The sequence below is a fragment of the Camelus ferus genome, chromosome 3 (genome assembly GCF_009834535.1).
Source record: "Camelus ferus isolate YT-003-E chromosome 3, BCGSAC_Cfer_1.0, whole genome shotgun sequence".
Taxonomy (NCBI): Eukaryota; Metazoa; Chordata; class Mammalia; order Artiodactyla; family Camelidae; genus Camelus; species Camelus ferus.
The window spans coordinates 115,328,832-115,355,327 of NC_045698.1; the positions used below are offsets into that span (position 1 = coordinate 115,328,832).

Genomic DNA, 26,496 nt, shown 5'->3' on the forward strand with positions numbered 1-26,496 from the left:
CTGCCCACGAGAGAGGTGCTGGGCGGACGCGCCACACCCCCTCACATGGAAGCTGTGGCATGAACCCACGCTGCCTGGAGGGGGCGTCTGCCCTTCAGGTCCAGATGTCCATGTGGATGAATCCCGGGGGTGCTTTCCGTCTCTTCTGCTGCCCTCGGGAACTGTGGACAGGGAGGAAGCTGCCAGATAAGGAGCTCTGAGGTCTTGTGCCAAGGACGGGGTTCCAGAAAACACCAGCATCCCAGTGAGCAACTTCCAGAGCCGCTGCCTGGCTGGGCAGAAGGTAGGATGCCAGAGGCCAAAACGAGACGCTCAGGCATCTTGATCGAGAGGAGGGCTTGTTCTTGTTTGGAACATTTCCCTGCGGTCTCCACCAGCATTTAAATGAACCTCACATCTTGAAATCAAGTGTCTGATTGTATTGTTATTGAGTGCCTGGCTGTAGCAGCATATTTGTATTACAACCTTGTTTTCTAGGTGGTAAAATATATATAATATAAATTTTGCCACTTTAACTATTTTAAGTGTAAAAGTCAGTAGTAGTAATTACATTCAAAATGTGTGCAACCATCCCCACCATCTATTTCCAAAGCTGTTTCGTCACCCCAAACAGAAACTCAGTTACGGTGAAGCACTAACTCCACATTCTGCCTCCTTCCTTGGCACCTCTGATCTCTCCAACTCACCTGAACTCGTAATTCCGTGAACAATAGTTGGATGGTTATACACGTTTTGTTTACATTCATCATTGATGGTCACTCGGCCTGTTTCCACCTCTTGGCTGTTGTGAACACAGCTGCCCTGCACGTTCATGTACGGGTATCTGAGCCCCTGCTTTCAGTTCCTTTGGGCGTACACCTCCGGCTGGAATCGCTCGGCTATAGGACAGTTCTGTTTAGCTTTTTGATGAGCTGCCAAATTGTTTCCTCAGCAGCTGCACCATTTTACATTCTCACCAGCTGTGTATGAGGGTTCTACTTTCTCCACATCCTTGCCAACATTTATTTTCTCTTTTGAAAATTCTAAAATTATTCTATCCTGGTGGATACGAAGTGGTACCTCATTGTAGTTTTGACTTGCATTTCCCTGATGGCTGATGACGCTGAGCATCATTTCATGTGCTTATTAGCCATCCGTGCGTCTGGAGAAATGCGTAGTCAAGTTCTTTCCCTGTTTATTAATTGGGTTGTTTGTCTTTTTGTTTGTTAAGTTGTAGGAGTTCCTTGCATTGTGGATATTAAGCCCTTAAAGCTGGCTTGCAAATGACTGTCCCATTCTGTAGGTTTTTTTTTTCTTTTTTCTTTTTGGCTTTCCTGATAATGTCCTTTGATGCAATTCTGACACCAGCCCCGAGCTGGTATACCATGATTCAGTTCTGGCACTAACCACTCACTGTTAGAGCAGACCCCGCACGTTAAACGGCCTAGTCCCCAACACAGACTCCTTGAGACACCAGACACAGTGGTGTCCCAAGGCCACTTGCAGTTCGGACCAGCTGCTTACAAATCTGGGGGGGGTTCCCATGACACCTCTTGGGTTTGATCATTCATTAGAGCAACTCACAGAACTCAGGAGAGCATTCTAGTCATGATTATGAAAGATCCAAATCAGACCAGGAAACAGCCAGATGAAGAGACCCAGAGGGCGAGGTCTGAGTGGTCCCAGGTGCAGAGCTTCTGTGCTCTCTCCCAGTGAATGGACACATCACCCTCCTGGCACATTTTTAACCTGTCTTACAGGTAATGGGTTTTACCTGTTTAACAACCAGATAGCTCCACTGAGCCTCAAGTGTCCAGAGTTTTTATTGCTTCCTTATGTAGGCATGATTGTGGGAATCACTGGTCAAGTGACTGAGCTTAGTCACCAGTCTCCCTCCTTCCCCCTGAGGTCACAGTCCCTACCCTCCAATCAAATGGCTGGTCTTTGAAGCATGGGCAGCTTCCATCCCGAAACTGTCTAGGAGCCTAAACTCAGATGTGGTCCCAGGGGCTCATGGGTAACAAAGGCACTTGGAAGAGTCCAAAGATTTAGAGTCCATCTCCCAGGAGCCAAGGACAAAGGCCAGTCACATTCTTTCTACTACAACAGGTGCACAGAAGTTTTGAATTCTGATGAAATCCCATTTATCCATTTTGCTTTCCTTGCTCACGCTTCTGGTGGCATATATAAGAATTCATTGCCAAATCCAAGGTCTTGAAGTTTGCCTGTGTTTTCTTCTGAAAGTCATTGATCCATTTTGAGTTAGTTCTTGTATATGAAGTGAGGTCCAGCTTCATTCTTTTGCACGTGGGTGTCCGGTTGTCCTAACGCTGCTGACTGAGCAGACTACTCTTGCTCCGTTGCGTAGACCTGGCTCCCTTGTCAGAGCCCACTGGCCATAGATCCTTCGGTTTCTCTGAAGACTCCCCATTCTGTTCCATTGGTCTATGTGTGTCTGTTCTTACGCTGGTGCCGTACTGTCTTTATTACTGTAACATCGTAGTGTGAGTTTTCCAGTTTCATTCTTCTTTTTCAAGTTGTTTTGACTATTTGGGGCCCCTTGCAATTCTACATGAGTTTGAGGGTCAGCTTTTCCATTTCTGAGGAAGAAAAAGGGCAGGGGAGCTGTTGGAAATTTGATAGGGTTTGTGTTGAATCTGTATATCGCTTTGAGAAGTATTGCTCTCTTGCCAATATTGCCTTGCAATCCAGGAACGCAGAATGTCTTTTATTTATTTAGGTAGTCTTTAATTTATTTCAGCATAGTTCATAATTTTCAGTCTTCCACCTCCTTGGTTAAATGTATTCCTAGGTATTTTATTCTTTTGGATGCTACTAGAAATGGGATTATTTTCTTAATTTCTTTTTCTGATCCTTTATTGCTGCTGTTTGGAAACACAGAGCAGGTGTGTTTATGTTGATCTTGTATCTTATACTTTACCAAATTTGTTAATTAGTTCCATGTTAATTGTGGAATTTTGGGGGTATTCTTTACATGGGATCATGTCATCTACAAATAGAGATAGTTTTGTATCTTCCTTTCCGATTTGGGTGCCTTTTATTCCTTTTAGTTGCCTAATTGCTCCAGCTCGGACTTGCAGTGAGTAGCAGACTGTGTAGCAGTGGTGACAGTGGGCGTTCTTGTCTTTTCCTGACCCGAGGGGAAATGCTTTCCGTCTTTCCCTGTTGAGTCTGCTATTAGCTGAATTGTTCGTAAGTACCTGTTATTATGTTGAAGAAGTTCTCTTGTAGTCCTAGTTTTCTGAGTTTTTATCATGAAAGGATGTTGGCTTTTGTCATTGCCTTCTCCACATCAAGTGAGTTGATTATGTGTTTTTTTTTCTCTTTGTTCTAATAATGTGTTAATCAGTTGCTTTTCTAACACTGAACTACCCTTGTATTCTGAGATAAATCCTACTTGGATTCCATTTGCTAGTGTTTTAGTCTGTTGTGTTTTTCTTTTCATTTGTCTCAAAGAATTTCCCTCTGACCCACTGGTTGTTTAAGAGTGTGTTTTTCTTTTCTTTTCTTTTTTTTTTTTTTCAAGAGTATGTTTTTGATTTCTACATGTCTGTGAATTTTTTAGTTGCCCAGATTTCTAGTTTCATTCCAGTATGGCCAGAGAAGGTGCTTTCTGGTACGTCAGTCTTTTTAAGCGTGTGGCTTGTTTTGTGGTCTCCCGTGTGGTCTGTCCTGGAGGTTGTGCCACGTGTGCTTGAGCAGAATGTGTGCGCTGCTGCTGCAGGTGGGCTGTTCCGTGTCCGCTGTTGGGTGTGGTGGGTCTATGGTGTTGTTCAAGCCGTCTGTTTCCTTATTGATCTTCTATCCAGATATCTTACCCATTACCAACATTTTTAAATTAACTTTTAAAAATAGCAGGTATTAGGTGATTTTGGGTTCAGACTGGTACGTTGGTTTTGTGCAGGTTTTAAATGTAAAATTGGACTTAATGCGTGAACACAGTGTTGGGGAGGCAGCTCAGCTGCGTGGCCGTGGGCAGCCCGTGCCTGTCCACCTCATCTGCAGCATGAGGGCCGAGGGCTGTTGGAAGCATGACTTCTGGTGGCCAGTAAGTGCCTTTGGCGCATTAGCTGTGTGGCCTTCATCAAACTGCACATTTCCCCAAAAAAGTGCTACTGCCATATTTTACAGAACAGGGTCCTGCCTCGAGGCTTGCACGGGGATGACCTGAGGATGAGGCCTGTACCACATGGAACAGAATTCTGGCGCATAGCAAGTTCTAAACAAATGTATCAGTGGGGCCCCGAATGTCTGTTGACCCAGTCAATTCTGAAGAGCCCCAAACTTAATGCATTTTCTGTATGTTCCATATTCTGAGAATGTCCCTGCTGAGGCATCTACTTCCACATTGTAAGACGAACCTCCAGTTTCTTGAGCACTTCACTTGGCTGGGATTCCATTGCCCTCTTAAAGACGTGGTTCTCATCACTGGGAAGCTCTGTTTTTGGTCTGATGGCACGTTGGTTCCCAGGACCCCCGCTCTAGTCCTGGGAGGTGCTCACATGTGCTTTCCCTTCCCAGACCTTGAGTGAGAGGGGCCATGCTCTTGCTGTGGGCCATCAGGGCTGTTTGTAACTGGAGGCTAGTCAGACTTTGAGGGCCAACAGACCCCTGCAGACTTGGGATGTGCAGACACATGCTGGTGCACAAGGCAAGTCTGTGCTCAGTTCCTCCACCCTCTGCTCTGAGAGGGGGTCATGAGGAGGGGAGCCCCATGCGGGGGGCTCCTTAAAAGAGAACCCTGTACTGCCCCTGTTCATGCACAGATCACCTCAGAGCCCCCAGGAATGCAGCAGAGGGGACAGGGGGGATGCAAGGGGGCTCTGTAAGTGCTGAATGTGACAGATTGTGGCCTAGAACCTTCTTTACAGCCTCCAGAGCTTTGGCTGAGAGAGAGCCAATTTTTCCCTCTTCACCTTCTCTGTAGCATATTAATGGCCCCAACTGGTAGAACTGCAGACAGCTTGATTTATCCCAGCCCTATTCTTAAACGGTTGCTAATTTCTCACTGCAAGAAAATTTCGGTTTTTAGTGGGTCAGTTTAATAACAAGATCAGGGCAGACAGGCTAGCTAATACCAACTCACTTTAGGTGGTGAATGTTAATATTCTAATGCTCTAAATCCTGGAGTTTTGTCATAAAGTAGAGTGGGGCATTTTCTGTTTTCAGACTATCAGCTGAGACAACAACTAGCATACTACAGGCACTTCAGAAATGTTATGGCCTGCACTTGTGCGGACTGTGTCTTTCCCTGACACAGTGACACAGTGGGAGCCCACACTGGACATTTCAGAGCCCCCTGGAGGTGTCGCTCACAGCAGAGCTGGGGCCTCTGCTCCCGACTTTTACACCTTGGTCGCTGGCATGAGGCAGACAGTTACGACGTCTGGTTTTGTAAGTGGACCTACTCTATGGGATGAGCTGTTTCTCTATAATTTCTTTTCTGTTTTTATAAACAAAAGGGAAATGGTTGGGAGACTAAGATGTCCCATATCTGCTCTTATGTCAACCCAGTGTTTGTGCCGCTGTTATGAGTCTGTGGTATTGCAGGGATGGAGGTCACTAATAACATGTGGCCAATGCAGGAGGCCCTCCCCACTCTGTCCTGGGGCCCACATGGTGCCCCCACTTCCTGCCTGAGTCATGTCGGCTGTCCTCCTTCCCAGCTACTGACGCTGGTGAGCGAGCCCAGCATCCTGCCTGTGGGCGGCCGGGCCTCCTGCACCGGCTTTGTTGAGGGCCTGCGGCCCCTGAGCAGCAAAGCACTGGCTGTGTCTGTGGTTTTCCTCGAGGTTCTGCTCCCAGAGGCACTAGCACATGTGCTTTTATGTCTTACTTGTGCTGATGTGCACTGCACATTTCTTTGGACTTTATAAAAGTTAGCTTCACCTAAAACTCAGTGCACTCTTAATCAGCTAACTTCTGTGTAGTTACAAATGTGGCTGCAACAATAGCTTCTCCTGGGGCTGTTCATTAGTGGAGTAGAGACTTGGGGAGGAGTCTCTTTGACCCTGGGCCTTGACTGGGAGCCGAGTGAAGGCTCGTCTGCGAGGCCCGTTGATGTTCCGGGGCTAGGGCACGGCACATTTGGTGGCGAGACAGCTTGTCATGCCAGGCCACAGAGGTAACAGCTGTTTTGGCCAGACTTTATATACTCCATTCCTTCCATCCCATGTTATATGGAATGCACAAGATTTAATTTAATTGCCATTTAATTACTTCAGTCCCTTTCTTAAAGGAAGAAGACACTGGACCATATTCCAGGGGAACCAGTAGTCTGAGCGTTTACTCAGTGATTTTCTTTGCAGACTTAGTAGCTGTAAGGAGCTCACCTGTGTTTTCGCCGTGTTGATTGGTTTCAGTGCAGCTTTGGCAGGGTGACCGCGGGGCTCAACAGGCTGCGGAGACTGAGTGCTGTTCTTAAGGCCATCATTTGGTGAAGCTTTTCCCAAATAAAATTCAACAGGAACCAGCCTTTATTTGGACTGCACGCTCAGTGGAACGCTCAGCTTCTGCAGGCGTGCCAGCCGCTCCAGCTCACAGACTGAATCTCTGCACACCTCTTACTACTGTGAGCGCCGTGCACAGACTCAGGAGTGCAGGTTGTCTCGCTCTGGCCACTGTTCCACTCTGGGCTGGGGAAGAGGCAGCTGACTCCTGCTCTAGGGAAAGATCGCTGATGGAAGCGTACGACACACAGGGTCAGTCACACAGAGGGCCCCTGATGGAAGTGCTGTCGTGAGGCCATGTGGCCCTGTGCTGTCCACACACGTGGCTTCCGGGCACTTAAAAAGCAGCTGGTCCGAGTCAAGATGTCCCTTAAGTATAACATTCATACTAGTCATAAATAATAATGATAATAATTGTTTATATTGACTTCATGTTAAAATAATAACACGGGGTTGATTGGTTTAAATAAACTATGTTATTAAAATTAATCACACTTTTCACTTTTTTAAAATGTGAGTATCAGAAAATTTAAAATTACAGGGGTGGCCCTCCTTACACGGCACACCTTGCCATAGCTGCCCGGGGCTCTAAGAGCTGGCCCAGGTTCTGGGGCGTGGCCTCCCTTGGGTGTGTGAATAGACTGCCCATCCCTAGTGAGAGCCCTTTTGCCAATTTTTAAGGGTCTTGTGCAGTTTCTGTCAGTGTCTCAGTGATGTGACCTCTGCGTCCTCGTCATGACATCTGCTGTCCATGCAGTGGTCACGTCAGGGCCGCACCAGGAGCTGGACCCCGGGAGCTCGGGCAAGTTGCCCACCCCCTCTTAGCCTTGTTTGTGAAAGAGTTAGATTGAAGATTAACAGAATAGTTAGGGCACATCTCAGGGTCCCATAACTCCTACCCTTCTATAGGATAACTGGGGGATGGGAACCCAGGAAACAGAACCACGTATACATATGCTTTAATCCCCAGTTTTGCTCTTCTCTGAGAGTGTGTGGACATTGGGATGAGAAAGGCTGCGCCACGTTATCAGCACTGCTTATCTGACAGGCACTAATTCGGAATTGGATGTTGGAGGACTTTTATTTTCTCCTCTAAGTTCTGTTTCCGAGTTTTCTATGTGCACAGTTATTACTGGAACAGAACAAGACAGCTGACAATCTGCCTAAAGGGAACACATGGCTGTCTTGCTGAAAACTTGTCTCCTGCCATCAGCACATGTACAAATGGTGATTGTTTACAGTTGGGGACCTTGTGGTCCAGAAAGACAGTTCAATTGGAAATAAACTTGACCACATTTGGATATGACTGACAGGGACATAGAGGGTGCAGAGAGAGCTGCAGGGGGTTTGTGCAGCCGGTCACCCAGCACAGGAGAGAGACCTCAAGCAAGCGTGTCGGATCAGACACAGCTGCGTGGCCAGAGCTGGGCTTCCAGGGGACATCCTGTGCAAGTTCCTGATGGAACGGCCCTATTATCACACTGACGTGGAGGTAATGAGGAAGGAATAGTTGACCAGAGAGAGCAGCGTGGAACGACCTGCCTATCGTGGTGGTGAGTGCTGACTTTTTTATTATGCTGTCTGGGCCTCAGCCGTATGAGATCATAGAAATAAGAGATGGAAAAGACCTCCTGTATTAGGTCATCCAGCCCATCCCCTCCAGAGCTGACTGACCCCACAGTATACTTTCCAGAGCTCCGTCCAGTTTTTCAAGTGACTCAGCTGATGGAGTTTCCACCAGTTCCCAGAGGATGCAAAAAGGTGGTGTCTGAGACTGCTAACTTGGACCAGGACTTAGTCTTCTGTCTCATGACAAAGATCCCAGCAGTGATGCTTTGTTTGGAAAGAGATGTGGGGGTAAATCCTGTCTCTGTCACTAACTTGCGTGTAACTGCGGATGGATGACCTCAGCTCGCCTCGTCACCATGCCCCCCTCTGCAAAGCGGGGGTGCGTGGCTGGGCTCTGAGACTTGGCGGTGGCACCTTACATAGCGCTGTATAGTTTTCACAGCTTGTTCACATTTGTGATCTCATTTGAACCTCTTCATTCTTAGGAAAGGAGTTGGTCTTGCTATCCTCTGGGCCATCTCCCTGCCTTTATCCTGTTTCCTGTTAATCAGACGAAGCAGTTCTTCCAGGCAGTGGGTGGTGGGCCAGGTGGTCAGGAGTCCCTTTCGACTGTGTTCGCAGAGCTGCTTTCCTTTGACCACATGGCTACTGTCATGCCTTCTGAGACAACACATGGGATGCACTTTACTCCCCTTGAGGAGTGGCCTCCTCTCCCAGGCAGTAGCACTGCTCAGGGCTGTCCCAGGCCTCCTGGTGGAACCTAGAGCTTTCTTGCCTGTGTCACCTGATGGGAACTGCTAGGGAGAGGGGCGACTCCAGTGTGAAGCATGATCTGTTATCAATAGATTGCACTCGGGGTCCTTTGTGGTAGTCACCCAGGCTGTTCACTACTGATATCCATCCCATGTGACAGAGGACTTTGAATGGGTCTGTAGGCGGGTTGATCCACTGGGAGTTAGTAAACAGGGCACCAAGGGCTCATCTTAATCATTTAGATTCTGCAGTGCCTTTTTCTTGATCTAACCAATGATCTGAAACTTTCTCTAAAAGAGAAGAGGTATTAACATTTATTGCAAGTAGTTGGTCACTAAGATTTCTCGTAAAATCATTTCTTTTTGCTGTCAGCTTAAGGACATTGAATTTTTAAACCCAGGTTCAGTAACTGTGTAATTAAAAGCACATTTCACAATGCAGCTAGTCTCAAAAGGATTGTAATAAAATGGCTGCTCTCACCCAGTTCATGGAACTGTATGAAGTATGACATGAGTCCCAACTCTGGGGGCGAGGGGCTGCCATCCAGCTTCCTTGATCTGGCTGTGCCCTCCACCCTGCGGGCACCACCCTCCCCTGCACCACCCTCCCCTGCGGCATCGCCGTGGTTTATGCATTTCTGTGTGTCTTCCACACGTCTGTGCCTGCTGGTGCTGCCCGTTCCTCCCTGCAGAACCCCAGGGCCGTCTCCCAGCACTTGCCGCTAGGCTCATGGGGTTGTGTCGTGTAACTGCTTCATTGCCTTGTGTTATTTCTGCTGTTTTGTTCCACCTTTTGTATTTGTATATACAGTATTTCAAACATACAGAGAAAAAGGATTTTGTTTTTCTTTTTCAATTTTGTTTTTCCAGCTTTAGTCTGCACCTAGGTGCTTGGGTTTAGACAAGTAATGAAAACAGTGATTAGGCGAGAGCTGGAACCCAGATCTAAGTTGTAGGCTCCAGGTCCCTGGTTCCGCCCTGTGCCAGCCTGCCATGCTACTGTTTGCAGGAATTCCACATGAATGTGGTAACATCCGCAGCAAGGCTGTCAGCATCAAGTGAAACAGCGAACCATGGGCTGGATGTAGCAGTGCCCGAGGGGTGCACCTCCTGGGCTGTGTGGTCAGTCTCCTTGCCGATAACCTGGAGCCGGGGCCAGAAGGCAGATACGTCATCTCCCAGCAGCTAGTGCCAGAAAGTGGCCGAGCTGAGACCCGCACCCAGGCTCAGAGCCGCAGGCTCTGGCTCTGTGCTCAGGGTCTTCATCACCCTCATTGTCACCGAATTTCTTAAGTGTTGTAAAACTGATGGAAAGAAATAGTCTCTGTTTTTGTGAGAAGAAAAGGCAGCCCTTCCTGTCATCTGTGCCTCTCTTGCAGATCCTGAAGAAACTGAAGGATCTTGCCTTGGATGCCGAGACGGAGCTGGAGAGACAGGATGAGGCCCTGGACGACCTCACTGCAGCGGTGGACCGGACAACCTTAACCATTGACAAGCACAATCGACGAATGAAAAAACTAACATAGGAGGAAAAGAAACCATAGAGGTGACTGCTTTTAATGAGAATCACTTCTCTGAATATGTTGTTCTCAACCCCTGCATGCTTCCTTGAAATGAAGACCCCAGGAAGTCATTCCAAGGGCCCTGTCCCAGGAGGTGCACGGCTGCCTCAGGATGGAAGGCGGCTGTGAGGGCGGTGGGCAGCTTAGCTTGGGGTAATCATGGCTGCACCAAGGGATCTGAAGGTAAAGCTACAGGAGGGGAGTTCTTCCTGCAAACGCAGTGAGCAGCCTTCCCACAAGGCGCTCTCGGGCTGCGCGGGGAGCCAGGAGCACATGTGCATTCGGATCTGGGGCTCAGCCCTACTGAGGCGGCCACCGCAGCACGGTGGCTCTTCCCCTGAGGGTAGGCTGCACCCAGTACTCAGGGGCCACTGCATGGTCACAACCCCAGGCCTCCAGCAGCACAGCTAACCGCGCTTTCATCCTTTCTCCATTCTTGATAAGCATAAAAGGATGAGTTGTCTCTGTGAAAGCGGTCTACTTATTTCTAACTCTCTGCCCATCTGAACACTGCAGGCGTACCCCGTGTGAACAGAATCTCTCCTCTGGGGCCACATTCAGGCCTGAGCCGCCTCTCCTACGTGGACCGCTCGGCCTAGACCCCACGGCCTTTCCTTTCGTTCCATTTCCCTCTGGTAGACAGGTCAGTGTCTGGTTATATTGTGATCTTCCAACCAAAGCTGAGAGTCCAGTCACCTCAAGGTCATCCTATAAATACTCTTTCACTGCCCAGTTTTTAGTCAAACATGAAAATAGTACAAACTACCTATTTTAAAAAGTAATTTTTGCTTTTCTGCCCCATTTCTATTCAGAAACAAAAGACAAGCGCTAATTTTAAGACATTTTTTGAAGATATGCATTGATGCTGCTTTCCGCTTGGTTTGGGGTGTCTTAGTGTGTCCCTGGGAAAGCCCCTCATGGGAAGACAAGGGGAAAGTGGAGAAGTGGGCGATCCCCTTTCCTTCTCACCACAGGCCACCCCAGACTGCTCTGCAGTAGCCCCTCAAAGAACTACGCACAAGGGGCTCACTGAGACCTCTCAGAGATGGTACTTTAAAGTACCTCTCCTACAGCCCTGCCAGGAAGGAGCCTCCAGGCCGTGCGCCGCCCCGCAGCACTGCTCCACTTGCGTCCTAAGCCCTGGATGTTTTTAAGAATGAGTTCACAGGTGCAGTGTTAGCTTTCTGGGGCTGCCCTAACGAAGTACCGCAAACGGGGCTTACTGCGATGCGAATGCACTCTCTCCCAAGTCTGGAGGCCAGGGTCAAGGTGTGAGCACGCTGTGTCCTTCTGGAGGCTCTAGGGGAGGCTCTTTCCTGCCCCTGCCAGCTGCTGGTGCCTCTGGTGTCCCTGGGCTTGTGGCTACATCACCCTAATTTCTGCCTCCGTTTCACCTGGCCGTCTTCCTTTGTCTCTGTGTCTCAAGTCTGCCTCTCCTTTCTCCTGTAAGGACACCTGTCATTGGAGTCAGGGCTCACCTAATCCAGGGTGATCTCTTTGCAAGGTACTTACCTTGATGACATCTACAAAGACCCTATTTCCAGATAAGGGCACGTGCTGAGGTTCTCAGTGGGCATGAATTTGGGGCCGTCTAGGGATGTGCAGCCTTGGGAAGCTGACCTATTCCAAGAAGACATGGAAAGTAGCCCTTCTAGAAAGTCACGTTCATAAGGGCTTTTGATTCTTTTTTTAACTTGCTAACTTACATCCCTAGTCTCTGTTTGTCTCATTTGGTTTGTACTTACCAGCCTCCAAAATGAGAGGTGGGCCTGTTCTCTCAAGGTTCCTTACTGCAATGCAGGCGTGTGAGCGGCTGCCCTTGACAGTGCCTGGCACATCAGGGGTTGGGGCCCTCAGAGTTCAGGCCCATTTCAGGGGCGGTCTGGCCCCCGGGTGGCCTCTTCTCCTTATCCTTGACAGGGAGGGGCAGCGAGGGCGCAACAGATGTGACGATGTGTCAGAAAGGACAGTTACCGAGAGCTCATGCCCGGAGGCGGCAGCGGCTGGATCCTTGTCCTCGTGGAACTTGGAGCAGTGCTGGGGGCGGGGCAGCCCATGAGGAGCAAGTTTCCCCGAGGCCGAGTGCCTGGTTCTCACCATGGCCACACACTGGGCTCGGGCCATGGCCTCAGAAGACACCAACACATGTGCGTGCACACACCGACCCCGGGCCCCTCAGTCAGCATCTCTGTGGGCACACACGCTCCACAGATGTTTCTAAGGAGCACACAGGACAAGATCCACAGGCCAAGGGACTTAGCTACCACCAGGCCTATTTTCTCTCTCTCTCCATCTAGCTTGGAGAGCCCTGGGCAGCTAAAATGAAAGTGAATCTGTTCCATTCGTAATGCTGTTCTGAATCCAGGCAGACCCCGCTCAGGGGTTCTCAGCTCAGCCCTTCAGTGGCCCGTTGGCACCTCCTTGTCCTGAAAACAGATACCATCCAGCACTCATGGGGCATCAGGGCTGCACACACCTCGGCTGCTAACAGGCCTCTAGAAAGCAGGGAGTGGGACCCGGCTGGTGGCCTGTGCCTGTGAGTTAGCGCTGAGCGCTCTGGGCCTCACCTTCTCCTTATCCATCACTTGGGAACGCATAAAGCCCCGACACTCTGGGCATGCAGGTGTGTGGTACTGAAGACATTGTACCACAACAGGATTATTCTCCAGGACATTTCTCTCCCATGAATAATTGTTAGAGACTATGGTCTGTCTATGTGGAGACTTAAAGAGAGTTAAAAAAAAAAAAAAAAGCCATCAAGAGCCATTTTACGCTATTTTTTAAACCTTGGCCCCAGAGTTAAGTTTTTTTAAGCATAACCCCTTCCAGGAAGTAGCAGAAAATCCATCTGTCAGACTGTTAGTCACTAAGGCTGAAACAAAGTTGCCAAGAACCCTGTAAAGCCAGGCAGTGACTCCCACAGCACACTGGTCCCCAGCCCAGGTGCACTGACTCCACCTCCCACCGCTCCCTCAACTCTTGGTGCTCCGGCTCTGCCTCCACATTCTGGACACGGGAGGGGCACGAGGGGGATCGGACACTGGGAATACCGGGGGAAGGAGAGGAGCAGGTAGGCTGGGGATCTCCTGCCATCCTCAGGCAGCCCAGGAACTAAGTGTCACGATGCCTGGAACCCAGTGGATCCCATCAGGTGAGCAGACCCTCAAGAGACTGGCAGGAATGGCGCACAATCCCATTGTCTCACCATCATCGCCAGTGTTTGGCTCAGGACCTGCTGTGTCTCCTGTTTTGTTTTTTTACTTTCCTGTTATGGAGCTTGCCCTCTGACATTGATTGGTTTGTGTACAGGGTCAAGCTCACCCGTGTGCTTTATTTCAGCACCAAAATCTGTTTGCCCCTTAACCTGTGGCGGAGGGAATGGATTCTGTTAGTTTGTTGTCACTCCTTAAGGCGTTTGCACTTCCTAAAATACCAAATGCTTTGAGCTCAGTTTTACACTCTGTAAAGGTGGGCAAAATGCAAGACCCACGTCTGATGCAGCTGTGAGACCAACATGGAGCTGAAATGAAGCTGCTTTGACATTTCATCAAAAATGGCTGAATCTTTCATTTGTTTAGGGCAGAGGTCAGCAGACTTTGTCTATAAAAGGCCAGGTAGAAAATAATACTTCATTTTTCAAGCCATCATGACGTCTGTTGAAATGTCTCAGGCCTGCTGTTAAATGAAGGCAGCCTGGGCTTCTGAGCAGACGGACATGCTATGCTCCCAATAAAACTGCCTGTGAGATTAGAACGTGTATTTCATGTGTTGTGAAATGTTTTCTCGCTTTGATTTTCTTCTTTAAGCCATTTGAAAATTCAGGCATGTCCTTAGCTTGCAGGTTGTGAGAACAGGCTGCAGGTGACTGTAGCCACCTGCCCAGGTGGGTGTGTTCCTTTTGAGGTTTCACATCAGAGTTGTGCAGCCTGGGCTGCCCTGGAGGGCAGCGTCCTTCCCTCCTCAGCCCGAGCATGGCCCAAGCCCGTCACATAGCACTGCTGCCAGTGGCCAGAGCTGAACCTAGGCTCGTGGCTGGGAGGCTTCTTGGTATTCTCACTATAAAAGATGAAAAAGGACATAATGAAAAAGACAAAAAGAACATAATGAAACATGAGAAATTAATGACAAAATCTTTAAAAGAGTCTATTGTGAAAAAAATGGAGATATGAAAACTGTTTGATGGGGGGGGGATAGCTCAGTGGTACAGTGACTGTGGAGCACGCACGAGGTCGTGGGTTCAATCCCCAGCACCTCCATTAGTAAATAAATAAACCTAATTACCTACCCCCACCCCCCAAAAAAACCCAAAAGAAAAAAGAAAAATGTTTGAATACATTTGAATGTGTGTAGATTCATGGTTATGGTTGTATTTGGGTATGTCTTAGGGAAAGTGACACTTTCTCAAAGTTGATCATTAAGGATTCAGGATCTAATGTCAGATATAAGTTCTTTATGATATGAAAAAACTGTTGAGTCTCTTCAGATTTCTCTGGAAATAAAATGAGCAGATGAAGGATGCTATGTCTTATCAATATATTTATTGTGTATAAATGGTAATACATGTCTGGACTTCATTTAAATGTTCCATCACGTGTTCCAGTCCTTATATTTTGCCAAATAATCTAAACCAGATTCTGTGCCAAATACCCAAATTCTGTCTACATCATGTACTCCATTATCAAATAGCAAGAAGTTTTCACCATTTTCAAGAAGCTTAGGTGGGAGGGTACAGCTCAAGTGGTCGAGCGCATTGCTTAGCCTGCATGAGGTCCTGGGTTCAATCCCCAGTACCTCCTCTAAGAACAAATAAATAAATAAACCTACTTACCTCCCCCCCCCCAAAAAAAAACTTTTAAAAAATTAATTAATTAAAAAAAAAAGCAGTTACCCTCATCAGGAATCACATAGCCATTTCTTTTTGGGGGCTAGGAGGCCGTTGACTCTTCTTTTCCCTTAGGCTTCTAGTATCTCATGATAAATTTGGTAAAGAAAGTATTAGAGAACAAGTTGTATCTAAATCAGCTAAAGAATCGATAATTAGTGCTCCCAAAGACTACTGTGAATCACAGTTATTTTATCTCTTACGGCAAAATTGCCCTACAGCCAATCAGTTGTGCGGTGGAACTGCTTACAGCAAAGATGTTTACAGCAAAAATACTGGACATCCGCCAGCTCGTTTCCTGACTGTGCTCAGCTGTCGAGAGCCTCGAAGCCCACATCCCGCATCAGTGAGACAAAGTCAATCCTGTTCCTTTTAAAGGCAGAAAAAGGGGACAGTGGAGAGAGGGGAGTGAGATGGGAAATGGCTGGTGCTGGTTTCCACAAGTCATCTTCTCTGAAGGCCCCCAAAATCAGCACACACACACATTTTAGGAGAGAGGGAAAAATAAAAATCAGTCCTTCGGACATTTTCAAATACCACAGAAAACCGCACTGTATGCGGTCACTTGGGGCGGGGGCTCTGGTTTGGTTTGCGATTTGATGCAATGCCCTCTTGGAGGCAGCTGTGTTGGTTGGGGCATCAACCCTGGTGTGAGACCACACTTCACGGATGCACCTCTGATGCCCACTGGCCTCACCTGTGAGGAGCTCCCTCTCCTCTCACTATTGCCAGTTTAATTATTAGCTGTGGGTTTGAATCAAACTTGAAAGACATGCAAATTGCAGTCAGTTTTCACATTTGCAACTGATTTCCATATCCACATAATATCTCCGGCTTTTGGCACCCATCTGGAAACTTGGAATAGCAGTGGGTTTGCCCAGGAGGTAATTTTCCCTGATTCATTTTGAAAGTGAAGAGCCACAGGGCTGGTCCTCCAGCCAGTCTGAAGGCAGGGGTGGTCCCGCTTCCCAGAAGGGCTGCTCTGTCTCATCCCTCAGCTTCCTCAGAGGGAAGCAGGCCCGCAGGGGCAGAGTGGGGAAGGTATCGATTCAAAGACAATGGGAGCTGCTCACCAACCCAGGAGAGCCATCCAGGGGCCACGTGCAGTGCCCAGGGGAGGAGACCCCGGCTGCAGGGGCAGGGAGCCATGAGCAGGACCAGGGTCCAGGCTGTGCTCTGCGGGCCGGGCTCCCGCTTGCGAGGACTACCATGTCCCGCATCATCCCATCACGAGTGGCTACTCTCCTGGGCTGCGCTGGCACGCACTGACTTTCCAGCACGTTCTCCCACCGGGTCTGAAGCAGCACTTTTTCCTAGGGTCCTCTGCATTTCACTCTTGTCTCCTGTCACAGACTTTGCCCCTTTCTCTCGCCCTGAGGGAGCAAGTGTGAGCTAAGATAGTGGGCAACTCACTTCCCCCATCCGTCCCTCCTGAAGGCTGGAGTGTTAGGGAAAGGGGCGTGTTCCCTAGAATGAGTAAAGGGCAGGGTGCAGAAACCCAGCCGTACGTGGAGGAGGGCCAAGGCCCCACAGGTGTCTTGAAGATGCACAGACAACCTGAGGCTGCTGCCCGGGGGGCCTCCTCCTCCACGGTTTGGGGCGCCCCTGCCCACCAGTAGTGGCTGCCCCATTCCCATGCCTAGCCCGTGGATCTGGTGCTGAGAGGCTAATGAGGCTGGCCCTTTTTTAGAGGCTTTCGGGGCAGATGCCCTGGAAGGGGGCAGGGGGCCGTGGAAGGTGAGGACAAGCAGAGAATGTGCAGACTCGGAAGATCCCTTAGATGCAGCTGTTTGGACCTTGGGCTGCATTTTCCAGTGGAAGCGATGCTCTACGGGATGGTTTGTTTCCTAATGTGACGGTAGTGTTGAGATGCGCCTCTTGGGAATGAAGATTAGGAATGGAGATGACGGGGGTGGGTCAGAGGGCAAGCCTGGGGGCCCGCTCCCAAGTGCCCAGTAAGTGAGTCATCTTGAGCAAAACACAAGTCTGCTCCTGTGTGCTGGCCTTGCTCTGAGTGCTCACAGAAGCTCCCCAGAGGGGAGCTGTGTTTACCCTTCTTACAGGCGAGGAAACAAACACTTAACACCCACATAGGGTCAGCACTCAAGCCTCTAAGGCCTGCTGAGATCCTGGCTGCCTGACGCGAGTGAGCCCGCAGGAAAGAGGAGAGAGCTCACAGAGAGGACAGTGTGGGGAGAAGGGAGAATGTCTCAGGTTGTGGGGTGCCAGTCTGGGTGAGCCAGGGCTCCTCAGGGTGCAGATACCAGCCGCAGACCCAGACCCACCCATTTATGCCCTATCTCGTAGAAAATGGGTTTCCTCTTGGAAGCAGCAGCTGCCTGCTAAGCTCACAGACTACCATTCTTACAATTGGCTTGTCCATGCAGGACGTTGCCTTGCCTGACACAGGAGGGTCACAGAGGGGACTGGAGCAATAGCTGGGCATGGGAGTGGGGTTGGGGGGTGAGGGGGAAATGCCCGGGGGACTCTTGTGTCCTGACCCCTCCAGCTTAACCCAAAATCAGGATTTGTCTGAACCTGAAGCCTCCCTTGCTTTGTGCCCTGGTTGGAGCATGCAGGTCATGAGGAAAGACATCTTTTTTGAGCCGACTCTGACCTCTGGGTCCTGTGAAGTAATCGCTCTGCCCTCCTGGCGTCACACACTAGCCTGAAGCTGCTCACAGCACCACCCACTCCTGCTTGCTCAGCTCTCCCTTGTCACACTGCCCAGCACAAGAACATCAGCATGGATGGGTGGGGTCTCCCTGTTGCTCAGCTCTCACAGTCCGCAGTCCTCAGCATGGGTGGGGTCTCCCCATCACCCAGCCCTTCACTCTTAGCTAGACCTCACAGCATGGAGTCAGCTGGCCTGGCTGCAAACTGTACAAAAGAGCAAACGGGGATGTGATTTTCCTGGGGCTGCTGTGACAAAATACCACAAACTGGGTGGCTTGAAGCAACAGAATTTATACTCTCACAATTCTGGAGGCCAGAATCTTGAAATCAAGGTGTCCGCAGGGCCCTGTTCCTTTCAGAGGCTCTAGGAGCGAATCCGTACTGCCTCTCCACCTTCTGGTGGCCTGAAGCCACATCTCTTCATTTCCACTGCATTTGTGTATCACCTCTTCCTCTTGTATGTCTGTCTCAAAATTCCATCTGCCTCTTTCTTATAAGGACACTTGTCAGTGGATTTAGCATCCACCAGATAATTCTATGTGATCTGCTCGTCTCAAGGTTCTTAATCTAACTGCATATGTAGAGGCACTTTTTCTAAGTAGGTCACATTTACAGGTTCCTGGAATTAGAGTTTGTACATATCTTTTGGGAAGCAACAATTCAGCCTGTTACAGTCTGCCCTCTGTTTGTCCCCAACTCACATCCATGCCACATACAAAATACACTCATCCCATCCCAACATCTCCACAAGTCTCAACCCATTCCATAACAGCTCTAAATCCAAAATCTCATCAGCTCCAGTCTCATGACTTGAATCATCTAAATCCCAGTATTGGAGACACTCTTGGTATGATCCATCCTGGGGCAAAGTTCCTCTCCATCTCTGACCTGGGAAACCAGAAAACAAATTTTCTGATTTCAAAACACAGTGGTAGGACAGGCATATGATACCAGTGACGGACTGTTCCTACTCCAAAGGGAGTTGGGGAATGGAAGTTAGGAAGGGTCACAAGAGTTACTGTTTCCTATCGGGCACGTGAGGAGCTGGGAAGTTGATACTCCATCCTAACAAGTTAAAGGCTGAAGAAACTGAAAGTCAACAACTCTTCCTAGATCCATCAAGGAAGTGAGGTCACAGGGCAAACTTTCTAATTCATTCTATGAGGCCAGTTTTTCCTTAACACAAAACCAGACAAAGGCATTCAAAGAAAAGAAAACTACAGACCAATATTTCTCATGACCATAGATGCAAAAGTCGTCAACAAAATATTAGCAGATCAACAGTACATAAATTGATTTCACACAATGGCCAAGTGGGATTTATCCCATTTTTGCAAGACTGGTTCAACATTCAAAATTCAATCAATATAATCCATCACATCAACAGACTAAAGAAGAAAAATCACATGATCATATCAATAGCCATAGAAAAAGCATGTGACAAAATCCAATGCCCATTCATGATAAAAACTCCCAGCAAACTAGGAACAGAGGGAAACTTCCTCAATTTCATAAGGAACATCTACAAAAAAATCAACTGCAAATATCATATTTAATGGTGAGAAACTAGAAGCTTTGCTGCTATGATCAGGAAGAAGGCAAAGGTGTTCCTTCTCACTATTCCTTTTGAACATTGTACCGAAAGTCCTAGCTAAAGCAATAAGACAAGAAAAGGAAATAAAATGTACACTGTATGGGAAGAGAAAAATGAAACTGTTTTTGCTTGCTGATGATATGATTGTCTATGTAGAAAATCTGAAAGAACTGATGTCCCCTCTGCAAAAAAACTGCCAGAACTAATAGACAATTATAGCAAGGTTGCAGGATACAGTGTTAATATACAAAAGCGAATCACTTTCCTATGTACCATCAATGAACATACGGCAGTTGAAATTAAAAACACAATGTCATTTATATTAGCACCCCTCCCCCAGATGAAATATTTAGGTAAAAAGCTAACAAAATATGTATAAGATCTATAGGAGAAAAACTACAAAAACTGATGAAGGAAATCAAAGAGGAGCTAAATAGAGATTTGGCATCCACAGATAGGAAGACTCAATATTGTCAAGATGTCAGTACTTCCCAACTTGATCTATAAATTCAATGCAATTCCAAAGTCCTAGTAAGTCATTCTGTGGCTATCAACAAACTGATTCTAAAGTCCGTATAGAGACGCAAAAGACCAAGAATGGGTGACTCAGTATTGAATGAGAACAGAGTCAAAGGACCGACGTAACTTGACTTCAAGACTACTATAATGCTGTAGTACTCAAGACAGTGTGGCACTGGTAAAAGAGTAGACAAATGAGTAAAAGAGAATAGAAAGCCCAGAAACAGAGAGTCACACAAATGTAGTCATCAGATCTTTGACAAAAGGGCAAATGGCAATACAGTGGAGCAAATAAAGTCTTCTCAAGAAATGGTCCAAGAACAACTGGATATCCACATACCTCTCGCCACCAAAAAAAATGAATCTTACATCTTTCAGAAAAATTAACTCAAAACTGATCATAAACCTAAATGGAAAAGATACAACTATACCTGGAAGATAACACAGGAGAAAACCTAGACGACCTTGGGCGTAGTGTTGCCTTTTTAGATACAACAACAACGTCATGATACATGAAAGAAAGAACTGATAAGTAGACGTCATTAAAATCTAAAATTTCTGCTCTGTGAAAGGCAATGTAAAGAGAATGAGAAGCCAAGCCACAGACTAGAAGAAAATATTTGCAAGAGACATACCTGATAAATGACTGTTATCCAAAGCACTGAGTGAACTGTGGTATAGCTAGACAATGGAATGTCATTCAGCACTAAAAAGAAATGAGCTGTCAAGTCATGAAAAGACATGAAAGAGACATGAATGTGTATTACTAAGTGAAAGAAAACAATCTGAGAAGGCTGCATACTATATGATTCCAACTCTATGATGTTCTGGAAAGGGCAAGACTGTGGAGACAGAAAAAAAGACGAATGGTTTCCAGGGACTGGGAGGGGAGAGAGAGATGCATAGGCAAAGCACGAGATTTTTAGGGCAGTGAATCTACTATAATAGTGGATACATCTGTCAAAACCCATAGAATATAGAGCATCGAGTGAACCAGTATGGAGATTCCTCGAAAGACTAAAAATAGACTTACCATATGACCCAGTAATCCTGCTCCTGGGCATATATCCAGACGGAACCCTACTTCAAAAAGACACCTGCACCCCAATGTTCATAGCAGCACTATTTACAATAGCCAAGACATGGAAACAGCCTAAATGTTCTTTGACAGATGACTGGATAAAGAAGTTGTGGTATATTTATACAACGGAATACTATTCAGCTGTAAAAAATGACAACATAACGCCATTTGCAGCAACATGGATGCTCCTGGAGAATGTCATTCTAAGTGAAGTAAGCTAGAAAGAGAAAGAAAAATACCATATGAGATTGCTTATATGTGGAATCTAATAAAAAGAAAAGAAAAGAAAAAGACAAATGAACATAAATACAAAACAGAAACAGACTCATAGACATAGAATACAAACTTGTGGTTGCCATGGGGGAGGAGGGTGGGAAGGGAGAGACTGGGAGTTCGAAATTTGTAGATACTGACAGGTATATATAGAATAGATAAACAAGATTATACTGTACAGCACAGGGAAATATATACAAGATCTGTGGTAGCTCACAGTGAAAAAGAATGTGGCAATGAATATGTGTATGTTCATGTATGACTGAAAAATTGTGCTCTACACTGGAAATTAACACAACATTGTAAACTGACTATAACTCAGTAAAATAAAATTAAAAAAAAAAAGTGAACCCTAATGTAAGCTATGGACTTTGGGCGACAATGATGTGTCAATGTAGGCGTATCGATTATAACATACGTACCCCTCTGTTGTGGGATTTTGATAGTGGCGAGACACTGTGGGGAGAGGGCATACCTTCTCTGTACTTCACGCTCAATTTTGCTGTGAACCTGAAACTGCTCTAAGAAAGAAAAATTACTTTAAAAAAAAAAATAGGAAGGGAAGGAGAGAGGGAAGAAGGAAGGAAGGAAAGAAAGGAGTCTCTGGTCCAAGCAATACCAAAATCCAGCAGGGCAAATTCTGTTCAGTTTCAAGACCTGAGAATAATCCTCTGTGATTCAAGGCTTTGCCCTCTGGGCCCAAGACTCCACTCTTGGAGTCATTCTTTCTCTTGAAGGACAGAACATGTCAGCAACTCATTAACTATCAGCCTGTTTCCTGCCTGTAGGATTTCAGAAGTCCAAGAGCCCTTTCTCACTCTGTCTCTTTCTGTCTAAACTGGCAGTGTTTCTGCTGATTAACATTCTCCCAAAAACTTGTGGGTCTCCTGTGTTTGTCATGGAGATCCACACCATCAGACAAGAAGGTCCTCCATAGATCTTTCCTGGGTAACCCCATCTCTAGGCTGGTTTCTGCTGAGATGGCTGAGTGCGTCCATGAGACACACCCTCAGTCTCTTCAGCCACACTGTTGGCTTTCTCACCAGTGCACACTTTGCTAACCATGAATCTCCCAATGGTAGCATCTTTTGCTATCTGAACAGGCTGAGAATTTCCCAAATCCTCAATTTCTGTCTTCCCTCTCAAATGTTACTTACACATGGCAAGGGAAACCAGGATACACCTTCAAAACTTTGCTTAGAAATCTCCTCTTGTTTGTTTACAAGTTCTGTGTAGAACACAGTCCGGCTGAGTTCTCTGCCACTTTACAAGTTTGCTCCAGTTTCCAATAACATGTTACTCATTTCCTTCTGGGCACTCGCTGGCAGAGGTTTGCACATCCATATTTATACCATAGTCTCTCCAAGGCAGTTTAGGCTGCTTCTATCATGGGTCTCAAAACTTTTCAAGCCACTACCTAATTCTAAAGCCACTTCCATATTTGCAAGCATCTATTGAATGGCACCCCACCCCCGGGTAATAACATCTCTATTCGTTTCCTGGGGCCACCATAACAAAGGACCACAAACTGGGTGGCTTGAAACAACAGAAATTCACTCTCTTACAGGTTTGGAGGCCAGAATTCTGAAATCATGGTAGTTGGCTGGGCTGCATCTTCATCTGGGCTCATCTGGGGCTCTTCCAAGTGTATCCAGGTTGTTGGCAGAACTGAGCTCCCTGCAGCCATGAGACTGAGGTCCCCATTTCCTTTCTGGCTGTCAGCTGGGCCGCTCTGAGCCCTTCTGGGTCACCCCTGTTCCTTGCCCCATGGCTCCCTCCATCTTTACACTAGCAGCTGCCAGCCAAATCCTTCGCATGCTGTGAATCTAGGCCCCCCTTCTGCAGCTAGCTGGAGAAAACTGCTTTTAAAGGGAGTCATGTGATTAGGTCAGGCCCACCTGGATATCTCCCTGTCTTAAGGTCCCCTGATCTGGGACCTTGATTCTGTTGGCAAAATCCCTTTGCAGCAGTACCTTATTAGCACTTGATTAAATAACTGGGAGAGACCGTGTGTACACCAAGGCAGGAATTTTGAGGGTATCTTAGGATCTGCCCCTCCCTGTTTTCAGCATCGCAGGAAAGCTGTGACCAGAGGGAGCCCTAGGCAGGCCCAGAGGTGATGCCGGAGCCCGTGTTAGGGTCTGGCTGCATCAGCTATAACCTCCTGTGGCTGGGACTCCTCCACCCTTCCAGTGAGGCCCACCAGGGATCAAGGGAGTACCATTTGTACCCAAAGGGCATGCCTGGCACACAGTTGGCACCAAACCCCATTTAGGGTCGTGATTGCATAAGGTCCAGTTGGGTGGTATAGGGGAGGACCCCTGAGGGCTGTGCGGCTGGGAGAAGTTACTTTTTATTGCCCTAGACTTTGAAGCCCCCAGCTTGGGGGTGTCCCTGAGCAGGGGAGTATCTCGTGGAGTGATGGGAACGAAGAAGCAAAAAGCAGAAGGCCTGGGACAGGGTCCTGGGGAGAGGAAGGCGTGGGAGGTCCTAGGGCCCCTTCCTGTAAGGAGGGCCCCATGCCCGGGACAGGTAAGGTCCCCCAGGAAGATGTCAACTGTCCCTGTGGAAGGACTCCATGCTTGGCACCCACCTCTGACCAGTCTCTTTCAGAAAGAGGGACTGGGCACTTTGTGCATTTGTACGGCTGAATTCGCTGTATGTGCTGGGCATGACTAAATCCCCGTCTCTCACCAAAAGCAGATGTTTATCTCCAGATGCCATCCCAGCGAGCACATAGCCTGAATAAATAAATAAATTACGCTGCAATTTCAGAGGAAAGCATGCCTGTCAGTATTGGCTTTCGTGATTTTCAAGGGAGAAAGTTCCAAAACAAAAATCTGCTTAGATTTGGGAATGATACCTCCTCCAAAGCTTAATTCTTTCCTTATGTTTAGAGTCTGATAAAAATGAGATACAGATTGAGGCTCGTTTTAATACAGCCCTGCTATCGGGATGGTGCTGAAACGATCAAGATACATTTTGTGCAGAAAGAAGTATTCTGCTCATTCATTTGTTGAGCACGCTGGCTTCTGAGTGTGGAGATGCCTGGGCCCCACCCTCAGAACCCCACACTCCAGCCCCCCGGGAAGGTGTGAGAGTAAGTTGCTCGCCTCAGCGAGGCAGAAGGGGCTGGGCGGCATGGGCCAGGCAGTAGTCAGAGAGCAGGGGATTGGCTCCTGGATGGGCCCGGTCCAGAGCTCAGGTGGCATCTCCCGGCAGCTAAAATCTGAAGTGTATGGAAGGCGGGAAGAGGGTGGACTCTGAGCGGTCTCTCTTTATGAGAGAGGTCTTCAGTAAGCACCAGGGCCAGGGGAGCAAAAGACCCGCACCCTCCAGACACCAGGCCTAGGCAGGGAGACACGGCGAAGCCCCAGGGGGGTTTCTGGGAACAATAAGTGAGGTGATACAGCGGTACCGGCACACGCGGTGTCGCCTCCCAGACAAGCACGTCTGCATGCAGGCTGCCCACAGCCTCGGCAACCTTCAGCTGACCTTGGGAGGCTGCCAGCCCCTTGCTGAGGCTCCCACCTTCCAAGCAGATCTGTGGCCTCTTCACTCCCTAACCTCCTGCTCCTCAGCCCTTGGTCCCCAGGATTTGCACAGGAGACTGACCAGGAGCCCTGTCCAGGGCTGGCCTCTTTCCCTCCCAAGTCCAGGGCTAGGTTTGGTCAGGGGACACATGCCTGGGGCTATCCAAGGGCACAGTGGGACCAGCCTTGTGAGATAGAAGACGGAGGGCTGGTCTGGCTTCAGAACAGAGGATCCAGTCGGAGAGAATGTTCTGACCAGTAGCTCACCAGGCTCCCTTGGTGCTGTTGTGGGCTAGGAGCCTGGCCCAGGGTGTCCAGTTCCAGGACTAGGAGTTCTGCCTCCTGATGGGTGAGTCCACCCATGTCCTGTTCTGTTGTCGGGAAGTACCCCCATACCCTCCGCAAGATGCTATGCAGCCCAAGGCAGGGATGGTTCTGAGGCTGTCAGCTCCAAACTCTCTCCACCCACAGGACATTAGTTATAGGGCCTGAATTAGGAGATGTGAGTATTATCAGCCAGGATAGTTAAAGGAATGGTGTTCCTTTGGGTGGCGTGCCAAAGCCACTTAGCTGCCACTACTCTCAGCTGCACATTGGCATCTTTTAGGGAGATGGAAACCTGTGTCTGGGCAGAAGTGTTGCCATCTCAGCAGGACTTGAGTTTGGTCTCCATGTGTGTGATCAACCTTGCTCCTTGCCCACTCCAGTCCAGCATATGGTGCATATGCTGTGTGGGCTCTGGCTTCCCATCCAAGTATGCGGACTTGTCATGCAATGTTGAAGTCTTCCTTTTGGTGACAGCCAGGTTGTACTGGAACTAGGAGTCATCATTCCCTTTTTCATTCTCTGTGCACTCCCTATGCAACAGTTAATTAGCACCACCTCAGGACCGACCACAACAGTGAATCCTTGTACTGCATCATGCCATCTGAGTGGCCCATCAGTGTAAGTCACGGGTCACAGCAAGCAGTAACTATGGAAGGCCAGCAATCTGTGTCCTACCCACTGGACACTAAATAGAGTTGCTTTCACCAGGTTTTTGTGACACTATATGAACTTCTTACTCTTCTCCCGGTCTTCTGCCTCAGCCACAGGTCCTGGACATTTCACACCCCAAGGAGGAGCTTCCCAGGATGTGAGACTTTGGCACGAACACTGAGGAAGGTGCTTCCAAATCCTGGGACCTGAGGGACCTTAATGAATGTAGGGTCCACGTGGTCTCCCCGGCTGGAGAGGCACAGCAATAAAGAAATTCATCAGCCAAAGTGGCTTCACAGTGTTAAACCTCCCACCTGTGTTGCTCAAATAAGCAAGGCACACGGATCCTTGGTGGGGGCATCCTATACTAGTTTCCTGTGCTCTCCCAGCTCCACTCCAGCAGCTTCCTCCCTCCGTGGGAGAGGGACCACATGCTCATCAGAGGGCTCCAAGGGCTGGCTGGGAAGGGCATGGGACGCACACAGCTGCGGGGCTCCCTTCGGCTCATTGGCTGCTAGCTTTGAGGGGCCCACGTGACAGGGGCCCTGTTCCTGATGCACTGCCCACAGAAACTTGGGGTGAGCTCTGGCCTCTGGAAGGGCTGAGGAGGCTGGATCAGACATGGGAT

General features: G+C 48.2%; 1 protein-coding gene across 8 annotated transcripts in view; it reads left to right on the forward strand.

Moving 5' to 3' along the window:
• Window positions 1-26,082, forward strand: part of SNAP47 (synaptosome associated protein 47) — an 85,457-nt gene extending 59,375 nt beyond the window's left edge. For 3 of the 8 annotated variants that reach the window (XM_032477269.1, XM_032477273.1, XM_032477274.1), the window contains one exon: window positions 10,150-14,889. In XM_032477269.1, the coding sequence (XP_032333160.1) occupies window positions 10,150-10,296 (147 nt within the window). In that variant the 3' untranslated portion in view covers window positions 10,297-14,889. Of the gene's footprint in view, window positions 1-6,308; window positions 6,939-10,149; window positions 14,890-25,978 lie in introns of those variants that run through there. The other 5 variants (XR_004318913.1, XM_032477270.1, XR_004318914.1 and 2 more) reach the window with 4 other exon arrangements.
• The last annotated feature ends 414 nt before the right edge of the window (window positions 26,083-26,496 follow it).